Source organism: Paramisgurnus dabryanus, chromosome 8 (genome assembly GCF_030506205.2).
Source record: "Paramisgurnus dabryanus chromosome 8, PD_genome_1.1, whole genome shotgun sequence".
NCBI classification, from domain to species: Eukaryota; Metazoa; Chordata; class Actinopteri; order Cypriniformes; family Cobitidae; genus Paramisgurnus; species Paramisgurnus dabryanus.
The window spans coordinates 10,823,259-10,838,958 of NC_133344.1; the positions used below are offsets into that span (position 1 = coordinate 10,823,259).

At 39.9% G+C, this 15,700-nt stretch overlaps 1 protein-coding gene and 1 long non-coding RNA gene across 4 annotated transcripts in view; one reads left to right on the forward strand and one right to left on the reverse strand.

Moving 5' to 3' along the window:
- LOC141282498 (uncharacterized) overlaps nucleotides 1-12,297 on the forward strand; it is a 110,458-nt gene extending 98,161 nt beyond the window's left edge. Inside the window, exon 5 of one of the 2 annotated variants that reach the window (XR_012337193.1) lies at nucleotides 12,201-12,297. This is a non-coding gene — a long non-coding RNA (uncharacterized lncRNA). Of the gene's footprint in view, nucleotides 1-8,444; nucleotides 8,554-12,200 lie in introns of those variants that run through there. The other variant, XR_012337192.1, reaches the window with a different exon arrangement.
- Nucleotides 1-15,700, reverse strand: part of fat3a (FAT atypical cadherin 3a) — a 197,747-nt gene that overhangs the window by 10,679 nt on the left and 171,368 nt on the right. For both annotated transcript variants that reach the window (XM_065280499.1, XM_073815542.1), the window contains exons 23-29: nucleotides 13,757-13,891; nucleotides 13,520-13,677; nucleotides 12,947-13,415; nucleotides 12,174-12,327; nucleotides 8,430-9,103; nucleotides 762-872; nucleotides 85-144 (exon numbers count right to left, since the gene is read on the reverse strand). In XM_065280499.1, the coding sequence (XP_065136571.1) occupies nucleotides 85-144; nucleotides 762-872; nucleotides 8,430-9,103; nucleotides 12,174-12,327; nucleotides 12,947-13,415; nucleotides 13,520-13,677; nucleotides 13,757-13,891 (1,761 nt within the window). The remainder of the gene's footprint in view (nucleotides 1-84; nucleotides 145-761; nucleotides 873-8,429; nucleotides 9,104-12,173; nucleotides 12,328-12,946; nucleotides 13,416-13,519; nucleotides 13,678-13,756; nucleotides 13,892-15,700) is intronic.

The window sequence follows — 15,700 nt, forward strand, 5'->3', positions numbered from 1 at the left end:
GTAAAAGCACTGTAAGCGATTGTACTTATGTGCAGCCGCTTTAAAGGAGAGGCGTTATCGAAATCCAGCGGAAGGAAAGAGTACCTTCATTTTCAATTGTGTCGACTGCATCATTGACCAGCCGAATTACCGTCACTATGGAAGCTTGGGAAGAAAAAGCAATGAAGACCCGTCAGAAACGTTCACACACGTGAACACAAAAATACACACGCACACAGATCAAACTGATCCAGAGGTCGCACAGTTAAAAATGCAACGTCCAAAATGTCTGTAATCCTATTGGTCCACTGCAGAAGCTTCTGTGGCTTGATTGGCTGCTGATGACTTTAGCTGTGACCAATGAAAGGCAAGCATGGTATCATTCCAACCAATCTGTTGAGAAATGGTAATGATGTGATCACGCACGCGAGCACACAGACGTCTAAAGTCAAATCCGTCTTAACCTGACCGTCTTAACCAACCACACAGTTGACGGCACACATTGACTTACTATGTATGCTGTCAACAGTGTGGTGACTATTATTTAACAAAATATATTCGACAGAATTAAGAAATTTAGTGCTGTTCCCTAACACTGTGGTAATGCATACACGCACACACATACACCCTTTTTATGCATAATTACTTAAAATGAAGATGATGATGACTGGATGATGAAGAATCCTGAAAAAATACATGTTTCCTTGAAAAAGCATGTAAAACGCATTTTATATCTTTTTACAGTGAGTTACTGTAACACAAGCACTCATACAGGCTCTTACCGTTATCATCACAGGAATCAGACTGAAATGAACTTAGCGACTGGACCTCAGAGTTGCTGCCTTTGTTACTGCCGGAGAAACACGTGACCTCCTCCAGCAAATCCATTTTACCTAAACACAAAGGCCAGAGGTTAACCCATAACAACTGGAACAATCTTAACGGCTAAAAGACGTCTGTGGGCAAATACACAAAGCCTCTCCACGCCGTTTCGGCCCCTCCGATGTTTGCTTTTTCATTTCTTTCCTTCACACATTTTTCCTTTGATCTCGCGCTAATGGTGTCACAGAAACGGCTGCTTATAACAGCTGCGTATAATTGTCTGACTTTGCATTTCACAGGTGGAGATTTTTAAGACCTCTGAACGGAGGACACCACAGCGACACGGAATTGAAAAATGAAGTAATTACAGGCTGTAAAAGCCTCTGAGGATTGTGATGGGGAGAATTTAATGGCAGAATGAAAATGGCTTTTGCCATCATCTTTTTCGGTAAATGGAGGCCGTGAAAATTGCACTGGAAGCAGTTTTCTCATCGGTATTTATTGATGTGAATATTGATATGTCAACCTTTAAAGCTGATGCACATTTACTGCTTTCCCCCAAATCCCCATTGTTTTTGTAAATTAGTCTCAAATGAAAAGCTCACTTTTATGAACAATTTGTAGACATCTGATGCACATTTTAGTAGAAAGTGGCAGGAGCTTGCAAAAAACAGCAGGTTTAATCTGATCCAGTGGCTTCTGAGAAGCGGGGTACAAAAGTTTGTCTTGGTTTCTTTGGGAAACAGTTTTCAAGATTCTACCGTAGAGATATGATTTTTGCTAGGGTCAAACAGACGCTTGACTGAAGCATACTTTATGCAAACAGTCAAGGGGTTTGGCTATCAAGACCATGCATAAATTATGTGGATACTGAGAATTGGTTTTGTAGTTTAACACTTAAGGATCTGGGCAGCTAACACAAAGTTTGGAGTTTAATCCTTGAGCGGGTCTAACACAAGAAGAGGATAACTAGTGAGAACACAAACTTACTCGGTTGCCATTAAGCTTTAAAGTGACACTCCACTTTTTTGAAAATAGGCTCGTTTACCAGCTTCCTAAGAGTTAAACGCTTGATTTTTAGGGGTTTGGCGCTAGCACTTTTAGCATAGCTTTGCATAATTCATTGAATCTGATTAGACCATTAGCATCACCCTCAAAAATGACCAGAGTCTTGATAGTTTTCTTATTTAAAACTTTACTCTTCTGTAGTTACATCGTGTACTTGGACAATAGTCTAAGAAAACAGTCCCCTTGGTAACTTTTTAACTCAACAGCTGGGTACTATTTTCGGGCACTGCGCAATATCAATGTGCCTGCAATAGCCATGTTACGGCAGCAAAGTCCTTGATTATTACGCCAGAATGAGAGTATAGTTCCTAGCCATATCTGCATAGAAAATCACAACTTTTAATTTTCTGTCAGTCTTAGTACACAATGTAACTACAGAAGAGTCAAGTTTTAAATACGAAAAATATCAAAACTCTTTGGTTATTTTTGAGCGCGATGCTATTGGTCTAATCAGATTCAATGGATTATGCTAAGCTATGCTAAAAGTGGTACCACCAGACCCGGAGATCAGCTGAATGGATTACAAAACTGTAAGAAGTGTCCCTTTAAATACAGGAACGCAATCCCTGCTGAAAAGAGGAAAACTCAAATATGACTTTGAAGTCAACCGTAAGTCACCTCAAAAAAAAAAAAAAAAAATACAATTTAGGGGTCGACTATGCATTTTTTTTTTTTTGGGCTGATACTGACTATAACAGATCAAGGAGAACAATAATTTAAACAGATTTATATGTCTGTAGTAAAATTTTAATTTAACGCCAAAATTAAGAACAAGAGCTCTGACAAAAACTTTCCTTAAATGTTTTTAAACATCAATAGGGGTTGACCGATATGCAGTTTTTTTCAGGACTGATACTGACTATTACAGATCAAGGAGAACGATAATTTTAAACCAGTATATATGTCTGGAGTAAAAATTTTAATTAATGTCAAAATTAAGAAAAACAAGGTCTTTGACAAAAACTTTCCTTAAATGCTTTTAAACATCATTAGAGGTTGACCGATACGCGTCAGGGAAGACACAGATAATTACAGATCAAGGAGACTGATAACTGATATTTTAAACCAATATGTTTGTCGTAAAAATGAACATTAATGTCAAAATTAAGAATAACAAGAACTCTTAACAAAAAAATTATCGGCAATTCATGTTTTGAAAATGACAGATAAATGGGTACAGGGTTCCCACACCTTAGTTAACTTCAAATTCAAGGGACTTTCCAGGTCCAATTCCCTCAAATTCAAGGACTAAATGTGGGGACACATTTCAAGTGAGAGCAAGGTTACATTGTGTTACCTTTTAAGATACATTGTTACAGTTCCCTTTCAAGGGAACTTGCGCTGCGTCACTGTGGTGACACTTTGGGGACGTCTCCAGGGGTAAGTGCGTCTGAATGTGTATATCAAATTCAACTAATGGTGAGTCTTAACGACAAAGACAGGGGACGCGGGAGCCAGGAAGTATATCGCTATATGAAATATTGCCAAAGACGGCGTTACAGGGCAAGGGAGACGCAGCCATAGGTGTCATTTACACTGGGGATGCTGGGGACATGTCCCCACCACTTTTTGAAATGGCTGATATTGTCATTGTCATCTAAATAAGTTTTTAGACAAAACATATAAAATTTAAGTGAATTTGTGATTAAAAAAACCAAAAATATCTGCCAATGGGGTGAGAAAAAATCTTCAAATAAGAATTCTTTTTTCATAAACACTAAATTTAAGCAAAATTTTATCACACCATTGGCAGATAATGTTGCTTGTTTTAACTATGACTTATTTTCTTACATCATTTTGCTCATCAAGAAAATACAACTTGTTTTAAGAATTTTTAGATATTTCTACTGAAAACAAGACAAAAATACTAAGTAGGAAAGATTTGCAAGAAAAAAAAATCTTAGTATTTTGTCTTGTTTTCAATAATAATAATATATATATATATAAAAATATATATATATATATATATATATATAAGTGATTCTGAGCATTAAAACAAGCAAAAAAAAAAACCTTGAATTTTTCTTGAATTCAGTGTTTTGCTTACCCTGTTGGCAGATTCTTTTGCTTGTTTAATGCACAAAGTCACTTAAATTTGATAATTTCATCTTAAAATTAGACTTATTTTTTGGGTTGTTTTGCTCATCAAGAAAAAGCATCTTAATTTAAGAACTTTTAGATATTTTTGCTGAAAACAAGACAAAAATACTAAGATTTTTTTTTCTTGAAAATGCATTTTTTGCAGTGTACGACTGGTTTTGTGGTGCAGGGACACATATGTTGCGTTGTGTGTGTATGGTGTGTTTTCTTTTACATATGTAATGAATTTCATTGTAATCATTGACTAAACGCACTGCTGTTTTCTACGGTATGGTGCTTTGGCACTGTTCGGTTGAGCTGGTGTATTAGGGACTGTTACATGTGTGCAGTCGACATTGTTGAGGGTTTTATGCTGAGTATTTTTGCGTTGTTGACTGGCCTACGCTATGCTCATTTTTGATGCGCCGTTTTTCAATATTTTCCCGTCCTGCTGTAATATTTTTTATCAGATCTTTTGTCCCCACCACTTTTCAATACAAACTGAAGCACCTGGACGCAGCGTCTCGTTCCTTCTCAGGGAACAACACTTATATACGTAACCAGAGACGTTTTCATGTGTCAAACACAACTATGCAAAAAAGCATTTTGGTATGAATCAACATTCGCATACAGAAGATATAAGCATTTAAAGCCAACAGTTTAGCACGTGTGCCTAAAAAGTCTAGAATTTTTTTTTATATTATCCTACACTACACAGGGGATAATATGGATTTTTTCCAGATAACTTCTTGCATAAAATAGATTCAAGCACTTTCAATGACCTGTATCTATGTATATTTTCCAAAAATTCCCAGGGCCTTGAACCCCCCCAGATTCACCAACTTTTAAGGACCTGTGGGAACCCTGTGGGTAATATCGGCACCGATAAGGTCGACCCCCAGAACAATTTACAATATTATTTATCTCTGTAGCACAAGAAGCAGTGTTTCCCATACATAGGCTCTACTTGGGCGCTGCGCCCAGGTAAATTGCGACCCGCCCAGGTAAAAAAAATCACTTTACGAATTTCCATATTTTCTGAACTCGACTGGATGACCCGTGTTTTGGAGAGAGAGAGAGAGAGCGAGCGCGCGAAAGAGAGCGCGAGAGAGAGAGTGCGAGAGAGAGGTGGGGGTCGGGTGACCGTGAAGATGATGCACGCGTCATAAACTCATCATCCAGCGCGGCAAACTGGATCAACTGCAGCAGCACATACGGAGCAGCCAGGGAACACACTGCGACCAAAATGGTCGCATATGCTTATGTGCATATGTGTTTTAAGCATCTAAGTTGGCTTCATTTTGCGTGCAAGCACGTTGTGTCTCTCCGGTTGAGTGTCCGTTCACGTGCTCTCTGTTTCTCAATGAATTGGGCGCGACGCGAAGCAACCTCAGTGTCACATTGTATCCTTTCATGTTTCTGAACTTGAGCAGAGTTTTACCATTAGAGGTCTTTCTTCACTGAGGACGCGGGACCCGTACGGTTCCGGGTTTATATTTTAAATGGTCAGATGGGTCCGGGTCGGTCCTAGTTCATTACTTCGGGTCCCAAGTCTGATTAATATTGTGTGTAAAACCCGAGTCGATCGGAGAACGGCCGTGAGCGCTACTGCGCTAAAGCTCGAGTGCTGTTTTAGCGTGCCTCCGGTTTCTATGGCGATAGCAACTGGCTCTTGTCACGACCACGCGCCGCTTCATTTTCTTTATCCCATTTTTTAATAATCTTACTATTAATAGACAATATCTTTACTAAAATCTAAACAGTTTGCACAGAGATTGTAGCAAAAAGCAGTGCTAATACTGAATGAGCAAAGCTCTAGCTGACTCAGAATATAAAAAACGCAAAGCTGTAATGTAAAGTCTGTCATCGGGACAGCAAGTAGACTTTTAAATCTGAAATAATTAGTGGATTAAGCTTTTTTTAATCGGCAAAAGAGAAATAGAAAGCAGAAGCAGTAAAAGTGCCTATCTTATAGAAGTTATTAACATTATAACATCAGTCACATTTATAATCTATAGACCTGCACTGTCTGTATAGGCTATAGTATACATAGTATTCTATATAATTGAGTTTGATAAAAGGGGTCATCAAATTGCTTCATATATCAGTGCAAAAACAAAGTGTTTTCGTGGTGCTTTGACAAACAGTGTCAGCTTTGTTTATGGCAAAAAAGTTTGGGGTGGTTAGATTAATGAACTATAATGTGAAATTAATATGAATATTTTATAAATCAAAGTATTGTGTTGTGTCACACATTATTAGTTCTTTGTTACATGTATAGTAGACCATTTTTTGTCGGTGGATAATAATGATTGCCCTTTTCACCAGCTACCACCACAAGTAAATTTCAGATCTGTGGGAAACACTGCAAGAAGTATACAGATATAGGGCCCTATCTTGCACCCAGTGCAATTGACTTTGTCAGTGACGCATGTATCATTCGTATTTTGCACCGGCGCACAGCGGGTTTTTCCCTCCACAGACGCAAGTCGGCAAACTAGGGAATGAACTTGCGCTCCCTGGGCGGTTCAGCGCAAAAAAGGAGGCGTGTTGCGGCGCAAACCATCCCTGATGCTATTTTGCAGTTTTAAAAAACAATTGTGCCACTGACCAGAAAAAAACTAGTCTAAAGTCAGTTGCGCGTGGTTCATTATGCTATTTTAAGGGCGCATGCTTGACCATAATGTATAGCGTGCACAACGCGCACACAATTTGCATCTAATCTACACAGATGCAACAGTTATTTTTGCAAATCATAAATTGTTACACTAAAAAAAATATTAACACATGAGATAAGAGAAATCATTGTGGTGAGCATTGTGGTGATAGTTTTTATTTATTTTGTGTGGCTGCGTTAAAAAATTCTCATGCAAATAACGATTAAAATATTTTCATAAGTTTGTTGTGTGGCTGTATTTCGTTTATTTTATGTAAATAATAATTCAAATGTTTTCAAAAGAAACCTTAATGTATATGAACTTGATTTGTAAGTGTACTTTGGGGTTGGACCTTGCTTGCGTTTCTTGGGTCCGATTTCAAAGCCCCCAAACCCTTTCAGCGGTGAGGGTGGACGCAGCGATGTCCTCTGCTGGCGTCAGGTCCTGAGGCAGATCCACCTCCCGTTACACGGCGTGCCCGATTTATGCTGGCAAGCTTGGGATTCCCCCGTCTCCTGACATCATTGTAGCGCTTGCGGCGCAACGTCCTGGGGATGCCAGCTGATGAGACAATTGTGGCTATTTCCTCTCACGCCTGTTTAACCGACGCTGATTTGGGCGGGTTTCTCCTATCCCCATACAAAACAACTTCTCTGTCTTTGACTGCTCTTACAAGAACGTGGGTCTCCTAGGCTGTGAACCGCTCCTGGCGTGCGCCTGGTAAATCCGTCATAATAATAGCAACCCGCCATGGAACTTGCGGCCTTGCGTTTAAAGGGAATGTTGGATAGCGTTCTGATTGGTTTATTTGACGTTACGCCCAAACCACACCTATGAATAATGAACCTACTTCAGACCAACCCCTTATTGATTTGCGCCTGGAGCAAGAGTTATTTCTCCCGCCAGGAAAATAGCAACAGCGCCCAAGATCCGCCCACAAAGTCACTTGCGCATTGGGCTTCGCACTTGCGTTTCAGATCGTTAAAATAGGGCCCATACTGTTAAAACAAATAGTAGCTTGAATGCACTGTAGGTCACTCTGGATAAAAGAGTCTGCGAAAATACATAAAATGTAAAGGAGTTTAACATTCATTAAGGTTTAAAAAATGTAGCAATCGTTTTTCATTCTAACGCGAGTTACAGAGTCTGTTTATTGTAATTTTTCTTCTGAGAAAAGTTAATCTGTAAATTGGTTTATAAAAAGCAAGATTAGATAAAAGTTTTAATTTGTTATAACTTTATCAACCCGCAGCTACATTCTCAAATTTGGCTGTAATCCTTCTATTAAAGTCTTTTTGGATTAGATTTACCGAAATCCTCAGCAAACTTGTTAAAACTGTGTAAAGTGTCAACAAGCCGCATGCTGGTGAATAAAGCTTCACAGCGGGACAGTGAGCTCAGTTTGAGCAGATAAAAGTGCTGAGCTGCATACACAGATAATCCAAACCTTGCAGCAGTTTTGTTATCAAGGCTGAAAACACAGGTCAATTTACAATTGGTACATTGGGCTACAATTTCAAGCTGAATGCATTTTAAGTGCTGCTGATCATAATGATGGATTTTAAAATGTGTTTGTCAATTTATCTAAAGCCTATAGGGAGTGTACAGAGATATGAGTTTCAGATCATCTCCAAGTCGTGTGATTTTCAATGCACAGACGATTAAATATCACTGTTGGCAGGCATGAAAAAATCAAAGCCGTCTGATGAATTCACATTGACAAACACATTAACATATACTGTACGACGTATACACACTTAATGAGAAAATATAACTTTCATTTCTTTACCTTGATATACAGAAAAATGTAATTTACAAACTTACTCTCATCTTCCCAAGGGCTCTTGCGTAGCGAATCACAGTCTGAGCGGCACGGCGAAACAGGTGGCAGATTTGGTGCTACGCTACACACGACCACGCCCCTCCGGTTGGTTCCGCCCAGTATCCGTGGTGACTCCGCCGGATGAAAAGTGCTCATTTCCGTCAATTCCGCACCTCTCCCCTCGCCCCCCCTTTTCTCTAGCGATCCACGCGCATCTCCTGGGAAACAGGGTGTGTACGCCATGGGTCGAACTGGTACCTGAGGTGGCCCGATCATGCTGCTTTCCGAGTACAGACTGATGGGCTCTCCGATAGCGCAGTGCAGGGGCGGATAGTGGCCACCGTTGGCTTTGTGCAGCAGGGCGGCCGTAGCCGGATCCTGGATCATGGAGAGGTTATTTCGGGAATAGCTCTTCTGGAAAACCTTCTTCCGGAAGGCGATGAAGAGGAGGATGAGGGCGAGTATGAGGAAGAGCACGACTGCGATGCCGATAAGCTCCTCCTTCCCGACGTAGGCGTGGCCGGCCTGCATGTCCGGTACCAACACCGGACGAACGGAACAGGCGCTGCCCACGAATCCGGGCGTGCAGTTGCAGTAGAAGGACCCAAAGGTGTTGACACACACACCGTTGTTCTCGCACTGCTCGCGTTCACACTCGTTCACATCTTCTTCACACCTGTGGCAAAGAAATAAGCATGTTATAGCATGAACATCCTGTTCACTTTTATCCATGAAATAATGTCAATCTATTCCAAGTCATATTTGCTTTGGGATCCTGTCCTAGTTCTTTACATATCCACTTGAGTATTTTGAAACCTGTCTTTATTACATTTTCTTGACATGGTAAAGAGTGGGAAATATTTTTTAATCTCTGTTTTAATACAAATTTCTGTTAGAAGGCAATAAGACTTTACTGTATTTGTTAAGTGAGTGGGTACTGGAAAGGGACTGTGACTAAACCCTTAGGTTGCATGAAAATTTAAATAAATAAAAAGTTTATTATGTGGTCTATAATAAATCACATTAAGTCAAGAGAGACTGCAAAAATACAATTTACAGAGAAAGAGAGAGAGAATGAAAACACCTCTATAATAAAACAGATGTTGCTCACGTCAATAGAGGACTGCTGCCATCCTGTGGCCACAGACTGTACTACAACCTCTTAAAGGGACAGTTCACCCAATAATGAAAATTGTGTCATCATTTTCTCATCCTCATGTTGTTCTTAACCTGTATGAATTAAGATATTTTAATAAATGATGGTTAGCACACACCTGATGGTAACCATTGACTTCCATAGTAGGAAAACAATGATGGTAAGCACACTGTTTATGGTACCCATTGAATTCCATCGTATTTGTTTTTCCTACTATGGAAGTCAATATTCACTATCTGCTGTGTTTTTACCATCATTTATCAAAATATCTTCTTTGTGTTCATCAGAAAAAAATTCATACAGGTTTAAAACAACATGAGGATGAGAAAATGATGACAGAATTTTCATTTTTGGACGAACTATCCTTTTAAATAATGCAAATCAAAAATGCATTACACCTGCATTTAAATATAAAACAAGAATTAAAAAAATGGTATGTAAACCAGTGCAGAGCAGTGTTGGGTAAGTTACTAAAAGAAAGTTATTTTTTACTAGTTACTAATTACATCTTCAATCATGTAATTGGATTACTGTACTAATTGCTTTCTCTAAAAAGTATTTAATTACACATCACTATTTTTTTTCGTAAATCCTATTTAGTAAATGATACAAAACCGCTCGAATAAATCATAAAAAAGTACAAAAATGATTCTGGTCACACTTTTTAAGGTCCAATTCTCACCATTGACTAACTATCAACTACTTTTGCACCAATATGCTCTTAATTACTGCTTATTAATACTTAGTAAAGTAGTTGTTAAAGTTTTAGTGTTGGTAGGAATTGGGTAAGATTAAGGATGCAGATAACCGTACATTCACACGGGGCGAAAGCGTTAACACTTGACCGAAGGCTTGTCTGAAGCGTGGCCAACAGCCAATTACAGTGACTGCAACACATGCTTCGGTCTTGCATAAATGTAATTTGCTGGCTTGCACTAGGCTATTTGCATAAGGCGATCTGATTGGCTGACGCACACGTTGGCAATTAAAAAGTTGAGAAATGTTCTGGTTCATTCACAGGAAACTGAAGCGTTAACGCTTGACGGAAAGTTTGTGTGAACCATGGCCAACAGCAGTGGCTGCAACACATGCTCCGGTATTGCATAAACGTAATTAGCTGGTTCGCACTAGGTTATTTGCATAAGACGACCTGATTGGCTGACGCACGTGTTGGCGCTTGAAAAGTTGAGAAATGTTCTGGTACATTCACACAGGGTGAAAGCGTTAACGCTTGACGGAAGGCTTGTCTGAAGCGTGGCCAACGGCCAATCACAGTGGGGGAAAACACATGCTCCGGTCTTCCAAAAACGTACCTGGCTGGCTCTGCCTAGGTTTTTTGCATAAGGCGATCTGATTGGCTGATGTTGGCGCTTGAAAAGTTGAGAAATGTTCAGGTACATTCACACGAGACGGAAGCGTTAACGCTTGACCGAAGGCTTATCTGAAGTGTGGCCAACAGCCAAGTTGCCACACATGCTCCGGTCTCGCATAAACGCAATTGGCTGTCTCGCACTAGGCTATTTGCATAAGGCGATCTGATTGGCTGACGCACGTGTTGGCGCTTAAAAAGTTGAGAAATGTTCCGGTACATTCACACAGGGTGAAAGCGTTAACGCTTGACGGAAGGTTTGTGTGAACCATGGCCAAAAGCAGTGGCTGCAACACATGCTCCGGTCTTGCATTAACGTAATTAGCTGGTTCGCACTAGGTTATTTGCATAAGGCGATCTGATTGGCGGACGCACGCGTTGGCGCTTGAAAAGTTGAGAAATGTTCCAGTACATTCACAGAGAGTGAAAGCATTAACGCTTGACCGAAGGCTTGTCTGAAGTGTGGCCAACTTAAAAAAGTTAAGAAACGTTCTGATACATTCACACGAGACTGAAACGTTAACGCTTGACGGAAGGCTTGTCTGAGTGGCAGAAAACACATGCTGGCTCGCACTAGGTTATTTGCGTAAGGCGATCTGATTGGCTGACGCACACATTGGCGCTTGTAAAGTTGAGAAATGTTCAATTTCTGCTGCGAGCAAAAGACGCGGCAGAGACGCGACGTTGATGGATCCACAATTCAGTTTGGCGACGCATGACATCACCCATTAAAAGTAAATAGGAAGCGTTAACGTGTGAACGTACCATAAGGTTTTGCAGAATCAGGCATTAATATGCGCTTTTAAATTATTAATAAACAGCCAATATCTCAGTAATATTAATGCTAATAACCATGGTTGGTTAATCGTGAGAAATGGAAACTACACCACAGTGTTACTTACCATTATTCTTATTAACTCACCAAAGTATTTAAAGTAAGACGGATACATAAAAAAACATGCATTTTAACCTTAGACTTTAAATTTTAAAATGTTTTATTATATATCATTGAACTACAGTCCTTACACAGTATTTAGTTCGATTACATTATAATTAACTGTAATTAAATTACTGGAAAAATAAGAGTAATGCCTTACTTTACTTTTTCAAAGAAAAAGTAATTTAACTACAGTAACTAATTACATAGTAACTAGTTACACCCAACACTGGTGCCGAGTCACAGTAATGCAAAAGTAAAGATAAAGCAAATCTCAAACTGACGTTGCGCTCGTGTATCCTCTCTTGCAGCTGCAGATGAAGGCATTTCCGATGGGTTTACAGATGCCTCCGTTCTGACACGGGTTTGGCATACAGACGCTGGTCTCTGTCTCACAGCGCCCTCCGGTGTACAGACCGCTGCAACTGCAGGAGAAACCTGAGAGACGCAAGACAGACCGTTTAGTTTATGCACTGCAAAAAACCTCCCACTCCGTTGGGAAATCTCATGGAAAATGTCAACGAGTAAACGGCACGCTGGTTTTATTAGCGCTAGCAACACAAACAAACAAACAAACATCTGGCAGACGTTCCTGCACGACGACCTTTAAAAACACACGGAGGAAAACCACAACTCCCAAAACACAGACGATCCATTCATCCAAACCAGAGAGAGAGGATACGTCAAGAAGAGAAGAAATAAGATGAAACCAGAAAAGTGAAGACTAGATAAGAAAGGAGACAGATGAGACAAATAAAGGGACAAGAAGATCAGAAGAAATCAAAAGAGACAGAATAACAAAACCGAGACAATAAAGAATAGATGAGAGGAGATGAGATGAGATTTACAAAAAACGTATTAAAAATCATAATTCATAGTTTGAAGTCTTCAAGTTATTTTTAATTCAAACTTCCACTCACCAGACAGTGTGACTCGAGCCAAAACTGAGCAAAGCTCATTACCACTAATAACATTATAGCGAGAGATTAATTGGAAACTAATTGAAGCAACCGAGAGGATTAATTATAAAATGAAGATAAGAACGTAAGCAGCTCACCTCCAGATGGCAGGCTGACGCAGGTGCCGCCGTTGAGGCAGGGCTGGGCTGCGCACGCGTCAGGGTACAGAACGCACCCCAGTTTGAGATCCGTCAGTCCGACCACCTCCGCGTAAGGGCTGCGTTTGTTTTGCAGCGGAAGTTCGTTATCGTTCAGTACCACCGAGTCCAGGCAGCCCTGAAATCCGTTACTGACCCGCAGGCCTTTCCGTTCCGTCAGGCTACGGGCGTCTGTAGGTGACACCTGTGCTCCGAAGTAAATGGACAAATCCGCTCCCCCTGGACTGAATTTGGCCGTAGCTAGACGTCTCTCTACGTAAGTGTCGTCGAGCGACAGGCTGCTGTAGTTTCCTCGTAACTCCAGGGTCACGTGATGCCAGATGCCGTCGTTAATTGGTCGCCCGGAGATTCCGATGCTTCTGGGATTGTTGGCGCAGTCTAACTGAAACCAGAGTTTTCCCTCTTCGATCTGTCAATTAAAAAAAATTATAGGACGTGTTTAATGACATATACAGTACAGGTTGATATCATAAGGAGGTTATGTTTAGGTTAATGTAAATGTGGGAATGGCACCTTCAGCATAGTGCAGGGTTCGCTGCCCGTGTACATGATGATTCCTCTGCTCTGCAGCGTTCGGATCCGAAGGGCTAATTTCATTTCCCCGTTTCTCTCTCCATCTGTAACTCTGTACTTTATGTAACTACTGCCTGAGAAACTCAAAGAGGTGTGGCCTAAAAAAAGCATAATTCAGTCAGCAGATTGGAAACATGCAGCATCAAGTAAAAGCCAAACACAGAAATTAAAACTTACCAGCACATTCTCCCAGTTTGCCGGGAGGACACTGGCACGCGTATGGACCCCTGTTGCTCTCTGTGCCAACGCATTGCATGTCTCCAGGACATCTTATCTCTGCACACACCTCAGAGCTGGCAGAACAACTCCCATCTGAGACAGGGAACAATATTGCAGAATATATTTACATATCCACTGCTCAAATGGTAAGGAAAATTCCTTAATACAGGGGGAGGATTTTTCACATTTATTATTTACACACATAAATATTTACCACATAAACGTTAAATTGATATCCTAACTGTGTATTACTGTATAAACATTACCGGTCAAAACTATGATCTTAAAAACCTTTTCATTTAAAGGTGTACGCTTAAATGCTTGAAATTACTTTTGTAGACAAAAATATAGCTGTGCCAAACAAATTAATTTCGGTTTTCAGAAAAGTACAATTTTATTTTTAATAAAATTTAAGTTTATTTATTTTTAAATAATGCAAATTGGACAGCACGACTGCCGCAAAAATGCGCTGTTTGCCCCTAACACGTTTATGCGCAACTATGCATTGACTTTGTATGTAATCTACTCGCACAAATTGCTGAATTCGCATTTGGTGTGTATGCCCCCATTATGCTGCATACACACCAAACGGGAAGCATCACGTTTCTCACTTTAGATTACTCGCGGGACTTAATTTTATTTTGTTGAATATTTTCACTTGCACAAAGACCTGTTTGAGGTGAACAGCACATTTTCATTTCAATCTCACTGCCCAATTTTGTGAGTTTGCAACTATATTTTTTTCTTGAGTTTATTTTCAAATGATGCAAATTTGACAGCGTTATTTGCCCCAAACTCGTCTATGCGCATCTATGCATTGACTTTGTATGTAATCTACTTGCGCAAATTGCTGAATTCGCGTTTGGTGTGTATGCCCCAATATGCTGCGTACAACCAAGCACGAAGCGTCACATTCCTCACTCTAGATTACTTGCGGGATTTAACTTCGTGTCATGCTATTTTTCGCTTGAGTTGAATATTTTCAATTTGCACAAAGACGCGTTTGAGGCGAATAGCTTGCTTTTTTTTGCTTTTTTTCGCATCGCCCCGTGTGAGTTTGCATCTACACTTTCGCGTGATTTTATTTTCAAATGACGTGAATTGGATGGCGTGATTGCCACGAAAATGCGCTATTCGCCCCAAACGCATCTATTCACATCTACTTGCGCAAATTTTTGAATTTGAACCACGAATTTTCAATGTAAGTGAAAAATTTTCATGACACAAAGTTACATCGAGGAACGTGATGCTTTGCATTTGCATCACGTTCCTCGCTCTAGATTACTTGCAGGATTTAACTTTGTGTCATGCAAATTTTTCACTCAAGTTAAATATTTTGAGGCGAGTAATGGATTTCGCGCCAATTGCACTGCCCAATTTCGCACCGCGTGAGTTTGCATCTATTTGCGTCTTTTCTACTCGCGCAAATTGTTGAATTCATGTTTCGTGTGTAGGCCACATTAGACTAAATATTGAAGGAAAAGCGGACAATAAGACTCCTTCAATATTCTTTCAAATTCATCGTAAAGTGAAACTTCAAGGAGCTTCTTGATAAAATGACACAAGTGCGAAAGGGCAAAGGGTTACTGCACTTCAGATTTTTGGATGATCAGATTTAATCACCAACATAATTCGAACAGTTACATTTGTGTTATGCTATAGTGTGGACAAGTTTATTATTATTCTGTAATGGGGAAAAACAACATAAATAAAGAACGAGTGAACATCCCAAAACTTTTGACCGGTAGATTTTTGACAAAAATATTATTATTATTAACTACAAACACCAAACAGTGATGCCATAGAAGAACCATTCACCCGCTACACTACAGTATATGGATCTATATTTATATATCTATGTCTTTTCTTTGGCTAAAGCAGGGCGCAAGTGTTTAACACATG